This window comes from Engystomops pustulosus, chromosome 1, assembly GCF_040894005.1.
Source record: "Engystomops pustulosus chromosome 1, aEngPut4.maternal, whole genome shotgun sequence".
Taxonomy (NCBI): domain Eukaryota; kingdom Metazoa; phylum Chordata; class Amphibia; order Anura; family Leptodactylidae; genus Engystomops; species Engystomops pustulosus.
This window is the reverse complement of record NC_092411.1, coordinates 107,876,880-107,897,013: the sequence shown is the minus strand read 5'-3', so window position 1 is coordinate 107,897,013 and position 20,134 is coordinate 107,876,880. Positions and strand designations below refer to the sequence as shown.

The 20,134-nt window shown below is 41.6% G+C and overlaps 1 protein-coding gene across 1 annotated transcript in view; it reads right to left on the bottom strand.

Moving 5' to 3' along the window:
* Window positions 1-487: 487 nt before the first annotated feature.
* Window positions 488-20,134, bottom strand: part of LOC140130414 (protein FAM240A-like) — a 36,136-nt gene continuing 16,489 nt past the window's right edge. Inside the window, exon 3 of the mRNA XM_072150810.1 lies at window positions 488-2,686. Within this exon, the coding sequence (XP_072006911.1) occupies window positions 2,563-2,686 (124 nt within the window). The 3' untranslated portion in view covers window positions 488-2,562. The remainder of the gene's footprint in view (window positions 2,687-20,134) is intronic.

Sequence of the window (20,134 nt, the reverse complement as noted above, 5' to 3'; positions counted from 1 at the left end):
GAGCAGGCTGATGTGTATGTATTTTGCATTCAGTGGAAGCCTGCACCATATGTTATGCCCAGGAGCCACCACCAATCTTAATCCGGCCCTGATTTGGTTGATGATAAAAGCATTATACACTGCATTACACTGCACTTATTGGGCTGTATTATTTAAGCAGTCAGATTAAAATTAAACACCTAATACTAGAGAAGATTTTACAGGAGGAGCCTGTGGAGCAGTAGCATACAGTATGATGGTAATGTGAACAATGGGCATGTGCAATGGTATTTTTGTTTACAGTTAACCAATATGGACACTGGCCTCGTCTTCAGAAAGGGGGTTCAATGTTGTAGAACTTCCTTATCTGTTGAGGAGAGATCCATTTAAAGTCTGTTGAAAGTATATATTTCTTCTTAAATAATCTAACATATTTATTTTTGCTTAGTCAGACAGATGACTTTAATATCAATGTTATGGTAAACAAAATCATTTTAGATTTACAAAATCATTTTACACTCCCATTTTTTCAAACATTTAATAGAATATTACAGTAATATATAATATATAACAGTTTAGGTTTTACATGAGAACACATTTTTTTTATTAACATTTATTAGTTCTGTTATGAGATGACAAATGAATATCATGTTATAGATAAATAAATAAATGGTAATATTTTTGTATATGTGCGGAGATGCACATATTTTACCTATTTCACAACCACACTAAACCTTTATGTAACCCTTTGTAGTATATTACAGAAAGGTGCCTCTTTGTCTACTTGCGTTGGCTCTCTCATTCCTTCTTTATCCTTTTCTCACTTTGATATTTCTGCTGAATTCAATATTGTTTGTAAAATGGATACAAAGTCATTGAGGTGTAAGATTATATAGAATGCAAAATTACTGACTAGAGAGTGGAAAACTGGTAGTCATGTAATCACCATGAACAGAGTAATGAACGACTGAGTTAGGCAAAGTCTACTGAAAGTAAGGCCTCATTCATATGACCGTCTGGGGGATGCATATGTGGCTGCAAATTTAGACGGCAATGGTGGCCAGGGGAACGGTGCCAAACGTGTGGTATCGTTTGGAGCCGTACATCAGAAAAAGATAGAGCATGCTCTATCTTCTCCTGTGTGTGAGGCACTGTTTTCTATGAAGAGGGAAGGGGGGAAAGCAGCGCTCACCCCTCCTCCACTCCAGCGCCCCACCGTATGCTCCCCCGGCTACGGCCGGTCAGCCATACCTGTGTGTGAATGTTCCCTTTACCCTTTAAGGCCTTATATTAATTTGTATTGTGCAAACTACAACTTCTGTGAATAACTTGCTTTCATTTCTTAACCAAATGCATCCTTGCAAATACAATCACTTACTGATACATTTATTTGAAATATAAAAGACTGGTAATATGAACGGAGAACATTTTTTTTGTGTGTAGATCAATATTAATATTCAAAAGAAAAACATCATTTAAAATAAATAATTCCCTAGAAAAAACTCAGCACAAACATTATATCCTACACAGTTCACACGTGCACTTCGGTGTACACCCTGCTAGTATGCTAAACCTAATGCAAACTACAGTCTGCAGGAATAGTTGAAACATTAGAAGCAGATTGCTTTATAGTATATGGATTTTGAAATCCACTGTTCTTCCAGAGTGCTTAGTATTAGAATTATTGCATTGAATATGCACAACTATAAGAAAGGAAATACATTTGAATATAGATCCCATGGGATACTTATACAATCATCTTCAGATGTAAAGAGATTGCACTCCCTTGTGCCGATGCAGACCGAATAGTATGAATTCTATAGGCTGTAGTTATTTGCAAAGTACAAAGCAATAAGGATACTAGTCATCATACTAGTTTTAATTCCATTCTAGTGGCTTATTAATGTAGAAAGTATATCATTCACAGTGAACCCCCGATGTTTTCATAGAGATTACTGTTTTGATGTATTATTAAGAATATTTATGTAAAGCAGTTATAGAATGAAAGACACCTATTTTATGGCATGCTGTGCCTGTTTATACTTTTATATAGTAACACCCCCATCAGCTCTTCTGTGCCAGAGGCTCCTGTAGTACAAAACCAGACCAAAGAGTTGTAGGGTGCACTGGCAAAGCAAGGCCCAAGGCATATCTCTTCATTTTTCGCTATGTGCACCTAGAAGCAACTAGAATTCATGGCTAAAAGGTCATCAGCACACGTTAGAGTTGCTTAATTTGTTTGGTAATGACAAAAGGACATTGCACACCTTATAAATATGCATGTTGGAAGAGCTTTGGTTTATAATTTATTCAGTCCTATAAACTAAGCCTTCTGTATTTGCTAAAGTCTGCTGCATTAGATACCTGATTAATTCTGATAATAACAATGTCATAATAATTAGGAAAAAAAAATAGCTTTTCTATATTTAGGTATTATATCTAAAGTCAATTAACTCCATCAGCATTCTTGATATCAGCCATGCAAGACTCAGTTTAGCATATTAATAAACAGAGCTGAATGAGATTTGTCAGCACTGGTGAAATAGATATTTTAGAGCAGATCCGTAGGACTTATCAATGGATTTAAGCTGCTGTGTTTGCTTTAGGTTCAGGTTCTCCGCCATAAAGTTGTCTCTTTTGTTCCTCTTGTAGGGACTGCAACATATTAAGTCTGAATTCCAGCCTCTGCTTCCACTCTTCTCTTAATCTGGAATAATCCAAGATATACTGTTATATTATATATTTTAGTTTTTTCTTATGGTATACAACAATTCTAAATTTTGATAAAAATTGTTACAAGGTTAAATGGAAGTTCTATGGATAAAGAACTTTTAAATAAAGATGTATTTTAGAAAAAAAACTTGAATAGTTGAGAAATACAATGGTGCTTTCCAATACAGGCAGTCCCCTACTTAAGAACACCCGATTTACAGAAGACCCCTAGTTACAAACGGACCTCTGGATATTGGTAATTTACTGTACTTTATCCTCAGGCTACAATAAACATCTATAACAGTTATCACAGGTGTCTGCAATTAAGCTTTATTGTTACTACTGGTTCTTATGACAACCCAACATTTTTAAAATCCAATTGTCACAGAGACCAAATTTATCTGGGACTACAATTGTAAAATATACAGTTCCGACTTACATACAAATTCAACTTAAGAACAAACCTACAGAACCTATCTTGTATGTAACCCGGAGACCACTTGTACTTTAAGAATAGATACGAATGAGTCATTCAATATGTGCTTCAGTGAAGCTTTGACAATTTTTTGTAAGATTCGGACCTGGTCTGAATCAATTCAGTCATAATGATGTTGCTAATTGTCCCGCTAATGAGGCCAAAAAGGTCTAATTTCATAATTATTTTTACAAATTTTTTCATTTTCAGTTTTCTCTAAACGAATAATAATAGAGGCCTAACGGATGTGGTGAAAATGGACAATAACAAAAACCATTAGAAAACCCATTGATGTTTTAACTGCATTGTTAGACCTTTTTATACAAGATTTTATACTGTTTATACAAGCCATTCTTAAATTTTCAAATTCAATTATGTGCCTTAAACTCAGCAGATTTGTACCAAATCTTTGAATTGATGAATAAATTTGCTCATCTCTACTATGAAGCCAGCAATAATGGAGAGAGAGAGAAAGAAAGAGAGCAGCAAAAGAAGGATAGCTGAAATAAGAATAGATACTCACAGAATTTTATCTCCTACACCATGTCAATAGCCACTCACTAGGAAGTAGAATTACAGGTACTGAATAAAATACTGGGGCTCATTTACTAAGGGCTCCGCAGCCGCACTTTCGTCAGGTTTCCCGAATTTTTCTGCTTTGCGCCGTATTCCACCGGGATTTTGGTGCATGCAATCAGATTTCACCACAATCGTGCCGGCTTTCATGCGACATAAATCAGGGGGCGTGGCCGACGGAAAACCTGACGAATTCGGAAAAACTGCAGAATTTAAAAAACGAAGTGTGTTGCAAAATCAAGCACTCACATGCACCGAGAAGAACCCGGTGCAGTAGCGACACCTTGTGGACATCGGGTATGACCTTAGTGAATTGCCGAAAGACCCGAATCCTCGTCAGAGAACGCGCCGCTGGATCGCGACAGGACCGGGTAAGTAAATCTGCCCCACTGTATTGGATGCAAGCAAGTCAAAAGAGACTGATCTTCATGAAAGTTCCTTGTTTCTCCCTAAAACTCTTAAAGAGGGTTGTTGTAACTTTCCATGTTATCTCCCATGCAGAGAAAATCGAGTATGCACTCTAACGCTCTATGTCTATGTGTTACTCTATGTGTTGGAAATTGAGTAACACAGCACTTGGCTATGTATGACACTCCAATTCACTAAGAAAATCTTGGACTCCAGTCACACTGTATAGGTTGCAGGGAGTTTTTTATTGATACAGACAATTATACGTGACGTTTCGGTCAACAATAGACCTTTATCAAACTCAGTCTGTAAAGTGGAATCAGTAAAGGGAGGTATGCTTGTAGCAATGTAGCGCTGCCCAGAAGGAATAGCGGTCTGTGCCGCTTAGTGGAGTGTGGCGCTATTCTCATTTCTGAGAGTCATTTCTAAAAATAATCAGAACTGTGTGCTATAACGAATCGTGTACCTGTGTGACATCACATGACCATGAATAGGTTTTTATCCACAGGATGTAAAAACTTGAATGATGGAAAGCAGAGATCTAAATTCAGTATGCAAGATAAATACACAAATACATATTCTTTCCCAATGCAATCTACTGATATAATACTGTAAAGAGCAGCAGTCTACCAATATGTAAGCCTTTCTGGCTGCTATAAATAATAGCAGACATTTATTACTTATAAAAAAGTAAGAAAACAGATTTTTTACTTTATAGTATATTTTTCCTGATTTGCCATTTTTCTTAGAACTAATTGGTAAAAGAATGCCATAAATTGTGAGTAAAGTCCCTGTTTTTGTTAATTTTTCTACAATTTTCTAAAAGCCTGAAAGAATCCTTGCCTTTGAACATTTGGAATAATATGTTTCCATCCCGTCATCCGAGTGGATGATTTCGTATTTTGAGAATTTTACAGCCTCCATCCTGTACCAATGTCAGGACTGGGAGTCTGTGGACCCTGTGGACCACCGCGGGAGATGGTACTAGCCGACCTGGGACCAGAGTCTAAGTGGCACCCGGTTTTCACCATAGCCCGCCGCAAAGCGGGATGGACTTGCTGCGGCGGGATACCCCCAGGTCGTTCCACAGGTGCGACTAGCCCGCGGTGGCTGCAAAGACAGTAACACAGGAGACGGTCTGTACCCGGAGTGGCGGCAGGAGAAAAGCAGTGAAAGGCACACTGGGACTCACGTCAGGAATCGCAGGAGCTGGCACACAGGGACGGACTGGGACACAGGAACGTAGGATCACAGGAACGGACTGGCACACAGGAACGCAGGACCACAGGAACGGACTGGCACACAGGAATGCAGGACCACAGGAACGGACTGGCACACAGGAACGGACTGGCACACAGGAAACACAGGAAAGGAAACACAGGAACACAGGAATACAGGAATCACAGGAGAGCTTTCTCTTCATGGGAAGACTTGAAGATCTGGCAAGGGTCACAGGAAGAGGCATAAACTTATAGCAGGCCAGCGGCCCTTTAAATCTGAGCGAGCTGAGCGAGCCACAGGAGTAGGAGAGGACATCGCTGCAGCCAGGGGAGGTAAGATGAGCGGAGCTCCGAAGGTACACTGGGGAGCACCCGTGACAACCAATTTTGGTTGGTTTGTGTCTAGAAATGAGCGAACATACTCGTCCGAGCTTGATGCTCGTTCGAGCATTAGCGTGCTCGAAACTGCTCGTTGCTTGGACGAATACTTCGCCCGCTCGAGAAAATGGCATCTCCCGCCGTTTTGCTTTTTGGCGGCCAGAAACAGAGCCAATCACAAGCCAGGAGACTCTGCACTCCACCCAGCATGACGTGGTACCCTTACACGTCGATAGCATTGGTTGGCTGGCCAGATCAGGTGACCCTGGGATAGACTAGCCCCTGCCTGCGCTGCTCGGATCATTCTGTGTCTGGATGCCGCTAGGGAGAGAGCTGCTGCTGGTCAGGGAAAGCGTTAGGGTGTTCTATTAGAATAGTGTTAGGCAGGAGTGATTCTACGAGAACCCAACAGCCCTTCTTAGGGCTACAATAACGTTATACTTTTTTTTTTTTTATTTGCTTGTGGCTGGGCTTGCTGGCACTAGTAGTGCAGCTAGTACCATATTGTGAGGAATTTGCAGGGGGACTTGCTACCGTTGTGTTTAGCTCTTAGTGACACACATATCCACCTCAAACACCAAAGTGGGACAATTTATTAGGGCTTTGATTAGAATTAGGCAGAGTCTGCTGATTTATTTTTTTTTACCTTTATTTCATTTTATAGCTCAAACTCATCTTGCAAAGCAGTGTGCTTTCATTGTAGGCTACAAAATAGCCATAGGAGAACCCCAACGGCTTACTTAGGCCTACAATAGCGTTATATTTTCCTTTTTTTTGTTTGCTTGTGGCTGGGCTTGCTGGCACTAGTAGTGCAGCTAGTACCATACTGTGAGGAATTTGCTGGGAGACCTGCGACCGTTGTGTTTAGCTCTTAGTGACACGCATATCCACCTCAAACACCGTAGTGGGACAATTTATTAGGGGTTTGATTACAATTAGGCAGAGTCTGCTGATTTAATATTTTTTTTTTATCTTTATTTCATTTTAAACTCAAACTCATCTTGCAAAGCAGTGTGCTTTCATTGTAGGCTACAAAATAGCCATAGGAAAACCCCAACGGCTTACTTAGGCCTACAATAGCGTTATATTTTCCTTTTTTTTGTTTGCTTGTGGCTGGGCTTGCTGACACTAGTAGTGCAGCTAGAACCATACTGTGAGGAATTTGCTGGGAGACCTGCGACCGTTGTGTTTAGCTCTTAGTGACACGCATATCCACCTCAAACACTGAAGTGGGACAATTTATTAAGGGTTTGATTAGAATTAGGCAGAGTCTGCTGATTTTTTTTTTTTATAGCTCCAACTCATCTTGCAAAGCACAAAATCCAGTTGTGTGCTGTCAGTGTAGGTTAGAAACTAGCCAGAGCAATAGGATAGCATCGTTTTGTTAAAAAAAAGAAAAAAATAAAAAAAATAAACACAAAAATGTTTTTTTTTCAAGTTTACACTTTAATTTGGAAAATGTTTAACCCGAGGGCTAGGGGGAGAGGACGAGGGCTTGCACATGGGCGTCCAACTACTGCAGGGGTCAGAGGCTGTGGTCCTGGGCGGGGTGAGACACCACCTGCTGATGGGGGAGCAGTGGAACGCCGCAGAGGTACACTCCCTAGGTTCATCATGTCTCAAGTTACTGGGACTCGTGGTAGAGCACTGTTGAGGCCAGAACAGTGCGAAGAGGTGATGTCGTGGATTGCGGACAATGCTTCTAGCCATTTGTCCACCAGTCAGTCTTCCATGCAGTCCACCCATGTCACCGAAATCGGCACTCCTCCAGCTCCTCCACCTCAGCCTCCTTCCCCCCAGTCTGCCCCCTCCCACTACTCTGAGGAACTGTTTTCTGGACCCTTCCCACAGTCACAAACCACTTGTCCTGCTGCTGCTGAGCTATTTTCCGATGCCCAGGTTTTCCACCAGTCGCAGTCTGTGGGTGATGATGACATTATTCACGTAGTGGAAGAAGTGTGTAAAGAGGTGTCGGACGATGAGGAGACACAGTTGTCAGACAGTGGTGAAGTTGTTGTCAGGGCAGGAAGTCCGAGGGGGGAGCAGACTGAGGGATCGGAGGATGATGAGGTGACAGACCCAAGCTGGGTTGATAGGCCGGGTGACCACAGTGCTTCTGAGACGGAGGCGAGTCCTATAGCAGAACAGGTTGGAAGAGGCAGTGGTGGGGCCAGACGTAGAGGCAGGGCCAGAGCTGGTGCATCAGCGCCAAATGTTGCCCGTAGTCAAGCTCCCGTGGCGAGGGCTAGATTTTCAGAAGTCTGGAGGTTCTTCAAAGAAACACCGGATGACCGATGGACTGTGGGGTGCAACCTTTGCCAAACCAGGATCAGCAGGGGTTCCACCACTACTAGCTTAACTACCACCAGTATGCGCAGGCATCTGAATGCTAAACACCCCACTCAATGGCACCAAGCCCGTTCACCTCCGGCCGGGCACACCACTGCTCCTTCCCCTATGTCATCTGCTAGTCAGCCCCCTGCTCAGGACCCCGGCCCAAACACCTTCCGTGCGAAAACCCCATCTTCGCCTCCACGATCCTCCACAGCATCCACCAGCGTTCAGCTCTCCATACCCCAGACGCTGGAGCGCAAAAGGAGGTATAGCGCAACCCACCCACACACCCAAGCCCTCAACGTCCACATCTCCAAGTTGCTTAGCCTGGAGATGCTGCCCTATAGGCTGGTAGAGACCGAGGCCTTTCGAAACCTCATGGCGGCGGCCGCCCCTCGGTATTCGGTCTCCAGCCGCCACTACTTTTCTCGATGTGCCATCCCAGCCCTGCACAAGCACGTGTCAGATAACATCCTCCGTGCCCTGACCAACGCCGTTTCTGACAAGGTCCACCTGACCTCAGACACGTGGACGAGTGCTGCCGGGCAGGGCCACTATATATCGCTGACGGCACATTGGGTTAACTTGGTGGAGGCTGGGACCGAGTTTGACCCTGGGGCTGCTCATATACTGCCGACGCCGAGGATTGCGGGGCCTACCTCGGTCCAGGTCTCAAAGGCCTACTATTCCTCCTCCTCCTCCCACCCCTCCTCCACAACCTCCTCTGAATTACCATCCGTGGGCATGGCGCCATCAGTTGGTAGCTCTAGGCACAGCAGCAGTGCCATCGCTAAACGACAGCAGGCGGTGCTCAAACTGCTGAGCCTAGGCGATAAAAGGCACACCGCCCAAGAGTTATTACAGGGCATCACAGCACAGACTGATCTGTGGCTGGCACCGCTGAACCTGAAGCCAGGCATGGTTGTGTGTGACAACGGCCGTAACCTGGTCGCAGCTCTGCAACTCGGCAGACTGACACATGTGCCATGCCTGGCCCATGTGTTAAATCTCATAGTTCAGCGTTTCCTCAAGACATACCCCAATCTGTCTGATTTGCTCACGAAGGTGCGCCGCATCTGTGAGCATTTCAGGAAGTCCAGCACAGATGCTGCCACTCTCAGGGCAGCGCAGCGCCGCCTCCAACTGCCCGCTCACCGACTGTTGTGCGACGTGCCCACAAGGTGGAATTCAACACTAACCATGTTATCCAGAGTTTACCAGCAGCGCCGAGCGATTGTAGACTGCCAGATGTCAAATTCCACCAGAACTGGTAGTCAGGTCAGTCAGCTTCCTCAAGTCTACAATGAGGAGTGGACGTGGATGTCTGATATCTGTCAGGTGCTGAGTAACTTTGAGGAGTCAACACAGCCTCACCATCCCGCTGCTTGGCCTGTTGAAAAACTCTCTGGTCAGCATGAAGTCGGAAGCTTTGCGTTCGTCACAAGAGACGGGGGAAGAAGATTCCCTTGTTGGTATCCAAAGCACCCTTAGGTCTGTTTCTCAGCGCATATCGGAGGAGGTGGAGGAGGATGAGGAGGAAGAGGAGGAGAATGTTGGCGAGACAGAAGAGGGGACCATTGTTCAGTCCTTCACTGTTCAGCGTGTATGGGCAGAAGAAGAGGAGTTGGAGGAGTTGGAGGAGGAGGAAATGGACAGTCAGGCCATTGAGGGGAGTGAATTCTTGCGTGTTGGGACTCTGGCGCATATGGCAGATTTCATGCTAAGCTGCCTATCCCGTGACCCTCGCATTCAAAGAATTTATTCCAGCACCGATTACTGGGTATTCACTCTCCTGGACCCACGGTACAAGCAAAATCTTTCCACTCTCATCCCTGGAGAGGAAAGGAGTGTGAGAATGCATGAATACCAACAGGCCCTGTTGCACAAGCTGAAACAGTATTTCCCTTCTGACAGCGCTAGCGGCAGAGGGCGTACTTCTGCGGGACAAGTAGCGAGGGAGAGTAGGCGACCAGGCAGCTTGTCCAGCACTGGCAGGGGTACGCTTTACAAGGCCTTTGCCAGTTTTATGTCACCCCAGCAAGACACTGTCACCTGTCCCCAGTCTCGGCAGAGTAGGGCTGATCTTTACAGAAAGATGGTGAGGGAGTACGTAGCTGACCATACCATCGTCCTAAATGATCACACAGCTCCCTACAACTACTGGGTTTCAAAGCTGGACATGTGGCACTAACTGGCGCTGTACGCCTTGGAGGTTCTTGCCTGCCCTGCCGCTAGCGTGTGGTCCGAGCGGGTTTTCAGTGCAGCTGGTGGCATCATCACCGATAAGCGTACACGCTTGTCGACTGACAGCGCTGACAGGCTGACGCTTATCAAGATGAATAAAGCCTGGATCTCTCCGCATTTCCATTCTCCACCAGGTGAAAGAAGCTGATAATGTATGCACTCCTCCTCCTCATTGTCCTCCTTCTCCTCCTCTTTGTACACTAAAGCAGAGGAAACTGGCTATTTTTTGCCAGGGCCAACTGGCTATAGTACTCTATGTATTTAATTTTTCTGGAGGGCCAACTACCCTGTCCTCTGTTTTAAACAATTTTTGGGAGTGCCACATACAGGCACTCAATCTATGTAATTTTTCTGGAGGACCAGCTACCTGCTCCTCTGGTTTGAAAACTTTTTTGGACTGCCACATACAGGCACTCAATTTATTTAATCTTTTTGGAGGACCAGCTACCTGCTCCTCTGGTTTGAAAACTTTTTTGGACTGCCACATACAGGCACTCAATCTATGTAATTTTTCTGGAGGACCAGCTACCTGCTCCTCTGGTTTGAAAACTTTTTTGGACTGCCACATATAGGCACTATCCAAATTAAATTGTCTCCATAGCAGCCTCCACACGTCGTCTTTTTAGCTGCCTCCACACGTTGTCTCCATTGCTACCTCCACACGTCATCGCCATAGCTGCCTCCAAAAGTACTCCATATAGCTGCCTCCATACATGGTCCCCTTATCAAACGAGCTGTGTCAGGCAGAATTTTGGATTGTTTTCATGGCTTCCATGTTAACTTTGTCGCCACCCTGCTGTGTAATCCACAAAATATACTGGCAAACTTTTATCATTTACCAATATTATTTCAGCGCTTCTTGCGCATCTGTTTACATTCCCCTCACCCGCCAGAACCCAAACTTATAAGAACGCTACTACACTTGATCTTATACAAAAGGTTCTTAGAAGTGCTTTTTGGGGAGTAGCCTAGAGACAGCGGCTTGGATTGGCGAAAGCTCAGGCAGAATTTTGGGTTGTTTTCATGGCTTCCTCATCAAACTTGTTAACTTTGTCGCCACCCTGCTGTGTAATCCACAAAATATACTGGCAAACTTTTATCATTTACCGATATTATTTGAGCGCTTCTTGCTCACCTCCTTTGGTTCCTCTCTGCCACCCATTGGTTTTAAGCCTGAGTCCATTTGGGGTATGTTGCCAAGACACTCTCTAGCCTGCCGCTGCTGCCGCTGCCTCTGCATAGTCCCCTATAGTGTCAGGGTCAATTATTGGATGTTTTAGATGCTATCTAGCCTCATTCGGTCACTCTGTCATTGCCATGCTGTTGCCCATAGTTTTGGCATAATGGTGCGATTAAGCAGCCTCAGAGGCATCCATGCATGCTGCCCCTGCTGTTTCCTGTCCATTTCCGTGGTGTTTCCATCCTTTTCTGAGGTTCCCAGGTGCTTGGCCAAGCTTCACTGTGCAGATCCTTGGTCCCCTTGAAAAATGCTCGAGTCTTCCATTGACTTCAATGGGGCTCGTTATTCGAGACGAGCACTCGAGCATCTGGAAAAGTTTGTCTCGAATAATGAGTACCCGAGCATTTTAGTGCTCACTCATCTCTATTTGTGTCCTATGGTCAATAACTTTGCATCAATCAGTGATACATTGGGGCAGATTTATCAAGCTGTCTAAAAGTTAAAATTTTCTTAGTTGCCCATGGCAACTAATTACTAATTTCATTTTACCAGTGCTCATAAATATTTTAAAGGGGAATTGTAATTGGTTGCAATGGGCAATTAAGAACATTCTTACTTTTAGACAGCTTGATAAATCTGCCCCATTGTATATCACTTTATGCCTCCTCCTTTTAGTTTCCCCTTTGAAATACTATCATTTAGATAAATTGACAGAAAGCAGAGATCTAGAAAACAGTGTGGAATTGATTGTTTGATTTTTCAATACACAAACAATATACATTTTACTGAAAGGGGACAACCCATATGCAGCTTATAGAAATATTCCAGTTGTTCTACGGCTAAATTCGTCCTGTAACTTTCTGAAAGTTTTTTATTACTTGTAATATTTTTTTGTTTTATGATAAACTGCAGAATTCACTCCGCTACATCTAAGTGCAGAAATGAACAGATCCACACAATTTGTAATATGTTACTATTTACTAGGGTTGCTAGTGTAAAATGTGAACACCACTTGTTGCTTTAGTATATCTTCATGATTTGGGATTTTCTCTTCGGAATGCTGGGTATCAAGTATACACTGTGTATACATGATACCAGTAGCAGCTCCTGGGACTACAGTGAAAACATGTCTGAACTTTTTAACATCGGACAGCTGGGGATGCATGGATGTAGCGACCTGCTTTAATTGGTATGGAATTCCTATGTAGACAGTTTGTTAGTCACTTGCCTGCCTGGTTGTACCTTGCTTTTTACTTTCTTATACCCATCAAAGTGTCATCTCCACATGGGGTCATCCGACCTTGATACAGTGTTTGTTGCGTCAACTTTGAGGTCAGGGTACCACTTTTTAGGGTAGGTGATTTACCTCTTAGAGATGATAAGAGGACATTTAATTATGTTTTTTTTGTTTACAATTATTTTCATAGCTGTAAAAAAATCGCCATTCTTTTGGACTTGTTTTACAAAAGCACAAGCCAATAGAAATTAAAATTGCTAATTGTCCTTAAGTTTAGAAATTGTTTAGCTTTTTGCTTAAGGCAATATTGGTCAAAACTACATTAAATGAATTAATTAAAATAATTGATCATTTACTCAAAAATGATTCGGCCTTAAGCCAGCAAATGACCATCTATTGAAAACATCCAACATTAAAAATGGTCCCCGACTTAAGGACACCCAACTTACAGACGACCCCTAGTTACAAACGGACCTCTGGTAATTGATCATTTACTTTTGTTAATCCTGGTTCTTATGACAACCCAAAATTTTCCAATTGTCACAGAGACCAAAAAAATTTTGGCTGGGTTTACAATTATAAACTATACAATTCCGACATACATACAAACTGAACTTAAGAACACTGCCTCTACTATTATTAGTGATGGACTTTTTCTACTCCCCACTTTCAAAAGATATTTTACTGTGTAACAAATTGTACTTCATAGTGGATGCATTTTATATTCTATGCCATGCATTGCAGTGATATTGACAAAAAACACATTTGCACAATTTTCTAGTGGGTTTTTATAGGTTTAAATAGCTTATAAAAAATTAAAACCTTTTGTAATGAAAATAAAATCTTCTTTTCTCCCTATTATGAAGGCAATAACTTTTTTGTATTTCAGTGAGTTGTTATTTTTTGGCATGACAATCAGTTGTATAAAGTCAAGAAGGCGGATATTTTAACACTGAAGTCAAGCTCTCTCTTCCTTAGAAAACTGCCTTCACTGTAATTGATGATCCTGCATTAAAAAACATCACTAACCAGATCTCCTGAAATCCGATGCATGATTTCAATCACAGAGGAGGAGGCGTTCAGCGCTCCCCATCTTAAACTTCCCCTCTTATTTTCACCAGAAGCTTTCCAAAATACACTTATTTGCCCTGTGTCATTTTAGGAGGTCATAACTTTGTAATGCTTTAAAATATCCAGGGGATTTTGAAATTGTTTTCTCGTCACACATTGTACTTTAAAGTACTGCTGGGATCCCGCGGTGATCGCACGCTTCAGCTTTTGAGCCTAAGTGATCGCCATGATGTAATTCTACATCAAGGTGCGGGAACTACCAGCATCCTATACTGAGAATCATGCCAGAGTGTGGGAAGGGGTTAATATTAGCCCTAAGCTGTGCTTAGTTACTATAGGCAATGAGTATAAGACAGCTTATGTGTGAGGTAGGCATAGAGACAGAGAGACAGGCAGAGAGAGTGAGAGACAGGCGGGCAGGGAGAGTGAGAAATGAGCAGAAAGAGTAAGAGACAGGCAGGGGGAGTGAGTGAGACAGAGAGACAGGCAGAGAGAGAGAATGAGAGACAGTCAGGAAGAATGAGAGACAGTCAAGGAGTGTGAGTGACAGAGATAGTCAGGTAGAGTGAGTGACAGAGAGAGCCAGGGAGAGAGAGTGAGTGAGTGACAGGCAGGGAGAGATTGGTACATAGATAGATATCTAACAATTTTTTGTCAACTGAACCTATTTTTTTATAGCTAAGAGCAGTTATTAAAAATCCCGGGTAATGCCAGGATCTACAGCTAGTATGTATATGTATATATTGTTTACAACCATCCTGTCTAGCAATTTCAAGTTGACGGCATGACATTGAATCACAGCATTTTCCCCTTTATCAAAGGAAGCATTAAGAGAGTGGATGAAATGACAAAGCTTCGGGAGTCTAGTTGATTGGAAAGAATTTCTTGTCATCATGCACAGCATTTAAATAAATATGGTAATCTGATATTATGTGAGAAAAGAGGCAACAGCTTTAAGGGTATCATAACACCAATACATTGTACATATTACAAGACTAGCTGTCAGCAGAGTCCTCTATATGTGAAGCTTGCAGGAAGGCTCTTGTAAATGGATATTATGCATCATCAGCTTACGAGCTTTCTCTGTTTTGTTAATGATGATGATATGGTCCCATTATTATGAAAAATGTACAAACATGGCATATAAATTCTGTATGCAAGCTAAATACACACATACATATCCCTTTCCTAATATAATCTACTTATATTATACAGAATTAAACATAAACAGTCTACCAATAGGTAAGTCACCCGGCCTGCTATAAATAATAGCAGCCATTTATTACTTAAAAAAAAAGAAGACAGATTTTTTGCTTTATAGTATATTTGTCCTGATTTGCTTTTTTCCTGAAATAAAATTGGTAAAAGAATGGCATCAGAGAGCAAAGGGGTAAATTGTGAGTAAAGTCCCTGGACAAGTATGTTTGTTAATTTTTCATAAGCTACAATTTTCTAAAAGCCTGAAAGAATCCTTGCCTTTGAACATTTGGAATAATAAGGTTCCATCCCATCATACTTTGACTTAGGAGGTGAGCGGATTCTAGTCAAGTTTTTTACAGCCTCCACCTTGTACCAGTTTGGCTTAGTTGTGTCCCATAGTGAGAATAACTTTGCATGGAGTCAGTGACATGTTGTCTATCACTACATGCCGCCTCCTCCTCCTAGTCTCTCCTTTGAAATACTCCCATTTAGGACATAGACAGAGAAAGTATGTGGTATTATGTACCAGCATAAAGGTCAGGAAGCAGTTTATGAGGAGCAAATGAAACCCAATGCAGACACATTTAGATGTTGTAAATTTTCCCTTTAAATTTATATAGGGGATTACAAGCCATAATACAGCTCTGTACATGGAAAAATAAGACAGTAATGGATTTTTAAAGGAGGAGAGCAAAAAAATGTAAACCTGAAAAAGAAAAAAGTAATTGGCGGGAAAGTTGTAATAAAAGGCAACCTCCCCCATTGGGTGGTGCCTGTGCATCAATGTTTCTATGTGTTGCCATTGAAGGTGTGCTTTGTGTGTCTCTGCTCCAGATTTCCTGTGTTTTGCCCCAGATCGGCTCACTGACCATGATCCTGATCTGTCATCCTCCGCCAAAAAGGTATGTGAACACAAAAGGAAAAAATTACTAGAACACACGTGGGCACATGTATCATAAGTCTGGCTTTGTCCGTCACTTTTCTGCTGGTAAGATGTATCTTTATTGATACATGTTGCGTTTGGTCTTTAGTAAATTTGTGACTTTTTAAAACAAAAGTCACAAATAGTCTCCAAAAGTCGCAATAAGTTCCACGCTGATTTCTACACCTAGTCAGGGGCAGCCTTAGATTTTCACCAAAGTGTGCTACTTTTCTGCAACTTTATTTTTTAAAAAGTCACAACTTTAAAGGGGTTGTCCATTTTCAGCAAATAATTGATATTGTTTGTGCAAGGAAAAGTTATACAATTTTCCAGTATACTTCTGTATAAATTCCTCACTGTTTTCTAGATCTCTGCTTGCTTTGCTTCTATAGAAAGCTTCTAAGTTTACTTCATGTGAATGTAATCTGTCCATGGTCATGTGACGGACACACAGGTGCAGGAGCCGTTAGTATCACTCAATTCCTATTACTCTCAGTGATACTAACGGCCCGTGCACCTGCATGTCTATCATGTCATATCATTGACAGATTTCTATACAGTAGAAGTGAATAGAGAAGCTTTCTATAGAAGGACAGCAAGCAGATTTATAGAAAACCAAAGAAAATTGATATAATGTAAGTATATTGAAACATTGTTTAACTTTTCTTTACACAAATAATATAAATTATTTATTGTAAGTCTCCAACCCCTTTAACATCTGAATTAAGGTGACAACTCAGGAACACCTCAGAAAACGACACAATGGTGTACTTTGAAGGGAAACTGTTTTAGGCGCAAAAAAAATGTAGCAAATGAGCGACAAGCACCATGAAAAGTCTCAAAAATTTTAAAAAAAGTCAATCCGAAAGAAAGATACATTTACCCCACTGTCACCTAAGGCTTCAGTAAGTTATCTAAAATGGTGTCCCAAACTATATTTTAATAAACACCTTTAGATTTAATAAAAGATAGTTTACACCACTACCTTGTACTTACTGAAGCCTTAGATGACAATGTTGTTTCAGTAATTTTCCTTTGGTTTTTACACACCCTTCTTTCAATTTCCTACTGGCTTGTGACCCATTGGTGGAGTTTGAGGTCAACAAAGGGCTGGCTTCTTACAGCTTCATATTACATTATAAGCTTTGCATGAAAGCCTACCTAAGAAGAGTATCTTGTTTTAGAGGAATACCTTTCTTGTACCTTCCATTATAAAAGTCTGATTGGACTACACAAGGTGCTGCTTGTTACCTGATTTTGCTACTTTGCCGCTTCTTCTGACTAGTGATCCTGGCTATTCATTTGCCCGATCCCTTGGTGTCATGTGTCAGTGTCTTTGTTCCCACTTGGCCAGCCGCTGTCCACCCCTCGATCATGCAGTACATAGTGACCTTTCAATATCTAAGCAGCAATGTCCAAATGCCTGTGTAGGTATGAATGGGTGAAACCCAGAGAGATCTAGAGATAGCTTCCTTTGTATGTGGCCCAAATGCAAACTGGTTCAATAGCACAGTGGGACCGCAACCTGCTTTTCATTATAGTATCTCAAGATGATCACCTCTCATTGCTCTCACACTGCACCTTAAATGCTTCTAAATATTTCAGGCAAATTTTATAATATATGTGGGAAAGGATTTAAAGTCAAGACTCCGAATGAAGGCAGTGAGTTAAACCTTGGGCTTTTGTTTTATGTTACATTTTCTTAGAAGCCTCAATAAAAAAAAGTTAATCTATACAGGAAAACAAGTACTGGTTTGTGCAAATTAATTTAAACCCCATTACCTTAGAAGCAAGAAGAAAAGCAATATGAAAGTGTTATTTTCCTTTTTCTATTGCACTTCTAAGTTACTGGAATATCAATTTACTAGTACAATACTAGTGAGTTTGACTCTTCCCTCTAAGAGAAGAAATGGTGACTATTTCCCTCTTAAGCCAGCTCTGTGTCAAGTGGGCTGAGCTGCCGAGTGGGCCTATCCATGGTGTTGCCGCCTTAAACCGACACACGATCTGTAACCCGCAACAGTTCTCAGGTCAGGTTTTTAGTACAGGACACCGGATATACTAAGAGGCCAAAGCCTCTTGATATATCTGGTGTGAGCAAAAGGTTTGGGGTTGACATGATACGCCAGCGTTTGATATGCCATTGTCTATATTTCTGGAAAACAAAAAATTGACATTTATAGACATTTACAGGCAAGAGTGTGTCACTCCCATTTCTTTAGAAAATATTTTGATTTAAAAAATGAAGACCAAGTTGAAAGTATTTCAACAAAAATCTACCATCAAGATCAAGATAAACCAGGAACATCTATTCATACATCCAGGCACCATGACTGTGTTAATCTTCTTATATTTGTTATACATGGCCACCCTCCTTCAAACATCAACTGTTAAAATTATACTCAGGAGCCAGAAGGGCTATGAGGACGTTACCAAAGCCCCTCTGTTCTGCAGATTCACAGTCTGTTACAATGTGCAAAGAGCACTTCCCTCAACACGGTGTGCTGAAACTTCTGCAGCTGCAGTGAGATTAAATCAGGCAAAGGGGAGAGAGAAGTACTGAGGGTCCAGGAGGGAGCAATAGTCTGTGAAGCCAGAACTTAGAGGGGCTCTGGCAATGCAACTCAGAGCCTTTGTGACTCATAAGTATAATTTTAAAAGTTGATTGTAGAAGGAAGGAGGCCATGGATAACAAATATAAGAAGAATGCCTGGATCTATGAGCAAGTGTCCCTGGTTTATCATAATGGATTTTGATGGTAGATTTCCTTTAAAGTGGATTAAAATGTATAAGTTGCTATTTCTTGCCTAAGTATATTTGTAAAATACAAGAACATCTGATATACCCTGCTGATTTTATGGGCTCACTAATTTGTAGCTTGCCTTATACAAATATGAATCATTTCTGAGATTGAAAATGTTCCTGAGCAGAGAAGTCATTTTTACTTCCATTTCTCATAAATGTATCTTAATAATTGCAGTTTGTCAGATGGAGCAGATTTAATTGCCATCATCAATATGTATATAGGAGGAAATGTCTTTCAGCCTTTTGAGATGGGGCAGAAAGTTCATTAATCAATCAAGGAAATCCATTTTCTATATGAATGAGAAGTTATTTTATTACATAAATCTGTCATGTGAACAATTTCTGTTTGGCTGATGTGTATGGAGAACATATAAGTCAAATTTTAAGATGTTTGGAAACCCATCTTCTTTTGCGACATCCCCAGTAATGATATAATAGTAATAATAATTTTCTGTTAGGTCTGCTGAAACAAATATTTCCATTAAAAGGAGATAAATACAGCAATGCCCCATGGCACACATGTGGCAGTCAGCATGGGTTTACTAAGGATAGAAGACTAACCTGATCTGCTGATATAAGAGGTGAGCAGATGCCTGGATGGAGGAGCTGCTGTGGATATTGTGTTTCTGGACTTTGCAAAGGCATTGGACATTGTCTCAAATAGACGCTTGATTGGTAAAATAAGGTGTAGTGGTTTGGCAGGAAACATTTGCAATTGGACTGAAAACTGGCTGAGGGATCGTATCCAGAGAGTTGTGGTCAATCCTACTCGGAATGGTCACCAGTTATAAGTGGTGTACCCCAGGGTTCTGTGCTTGGCCCACTACTTTTTAATATATTTAGTAATGATATAGAGGTAAGAATTAAAGAGGTTTTCCATTTTGGGCATTTACATTTAATTGAATTCATTTCCCATATATAAACATTTCTTCAATTGGATGTTATTTAAAAAAATGTTCCAGTGTGAAGATAATTTCTCATAAATTTTGCCATGTTGTCCATTAGAAACGAGATAGCTGTCAATCTGTTGAATAGCCTGCCTCAGGCGCTGGTCATAGTAGGGTTAGCAGAGAGCTTCGAGAAGGAACAAGCTACCTCGGTTGTTTTAAATAATGTGTGATTTAAAGTCTGTTTTAGGACCACGAGTAAGGACTTTTGAAGCCAAAACATGTAGGTCATGAGCCTCTATGTCTGGTGAATACTACACTACCTTCTTTGTGGAATTGCAATAAAGGACTATTTTTAATCCTGGAACTCTGTGTGCTGCAGCACAGGATTTCCTCTGTGCACCAAGAAAGTCTGGATACCTCGCCCTGTAATGAGCTGAATGTTTCTGTTTTGTTTCTAAACATTAATGGTTATGGTATAATATAGTGGTTTCCCTTACATCCTT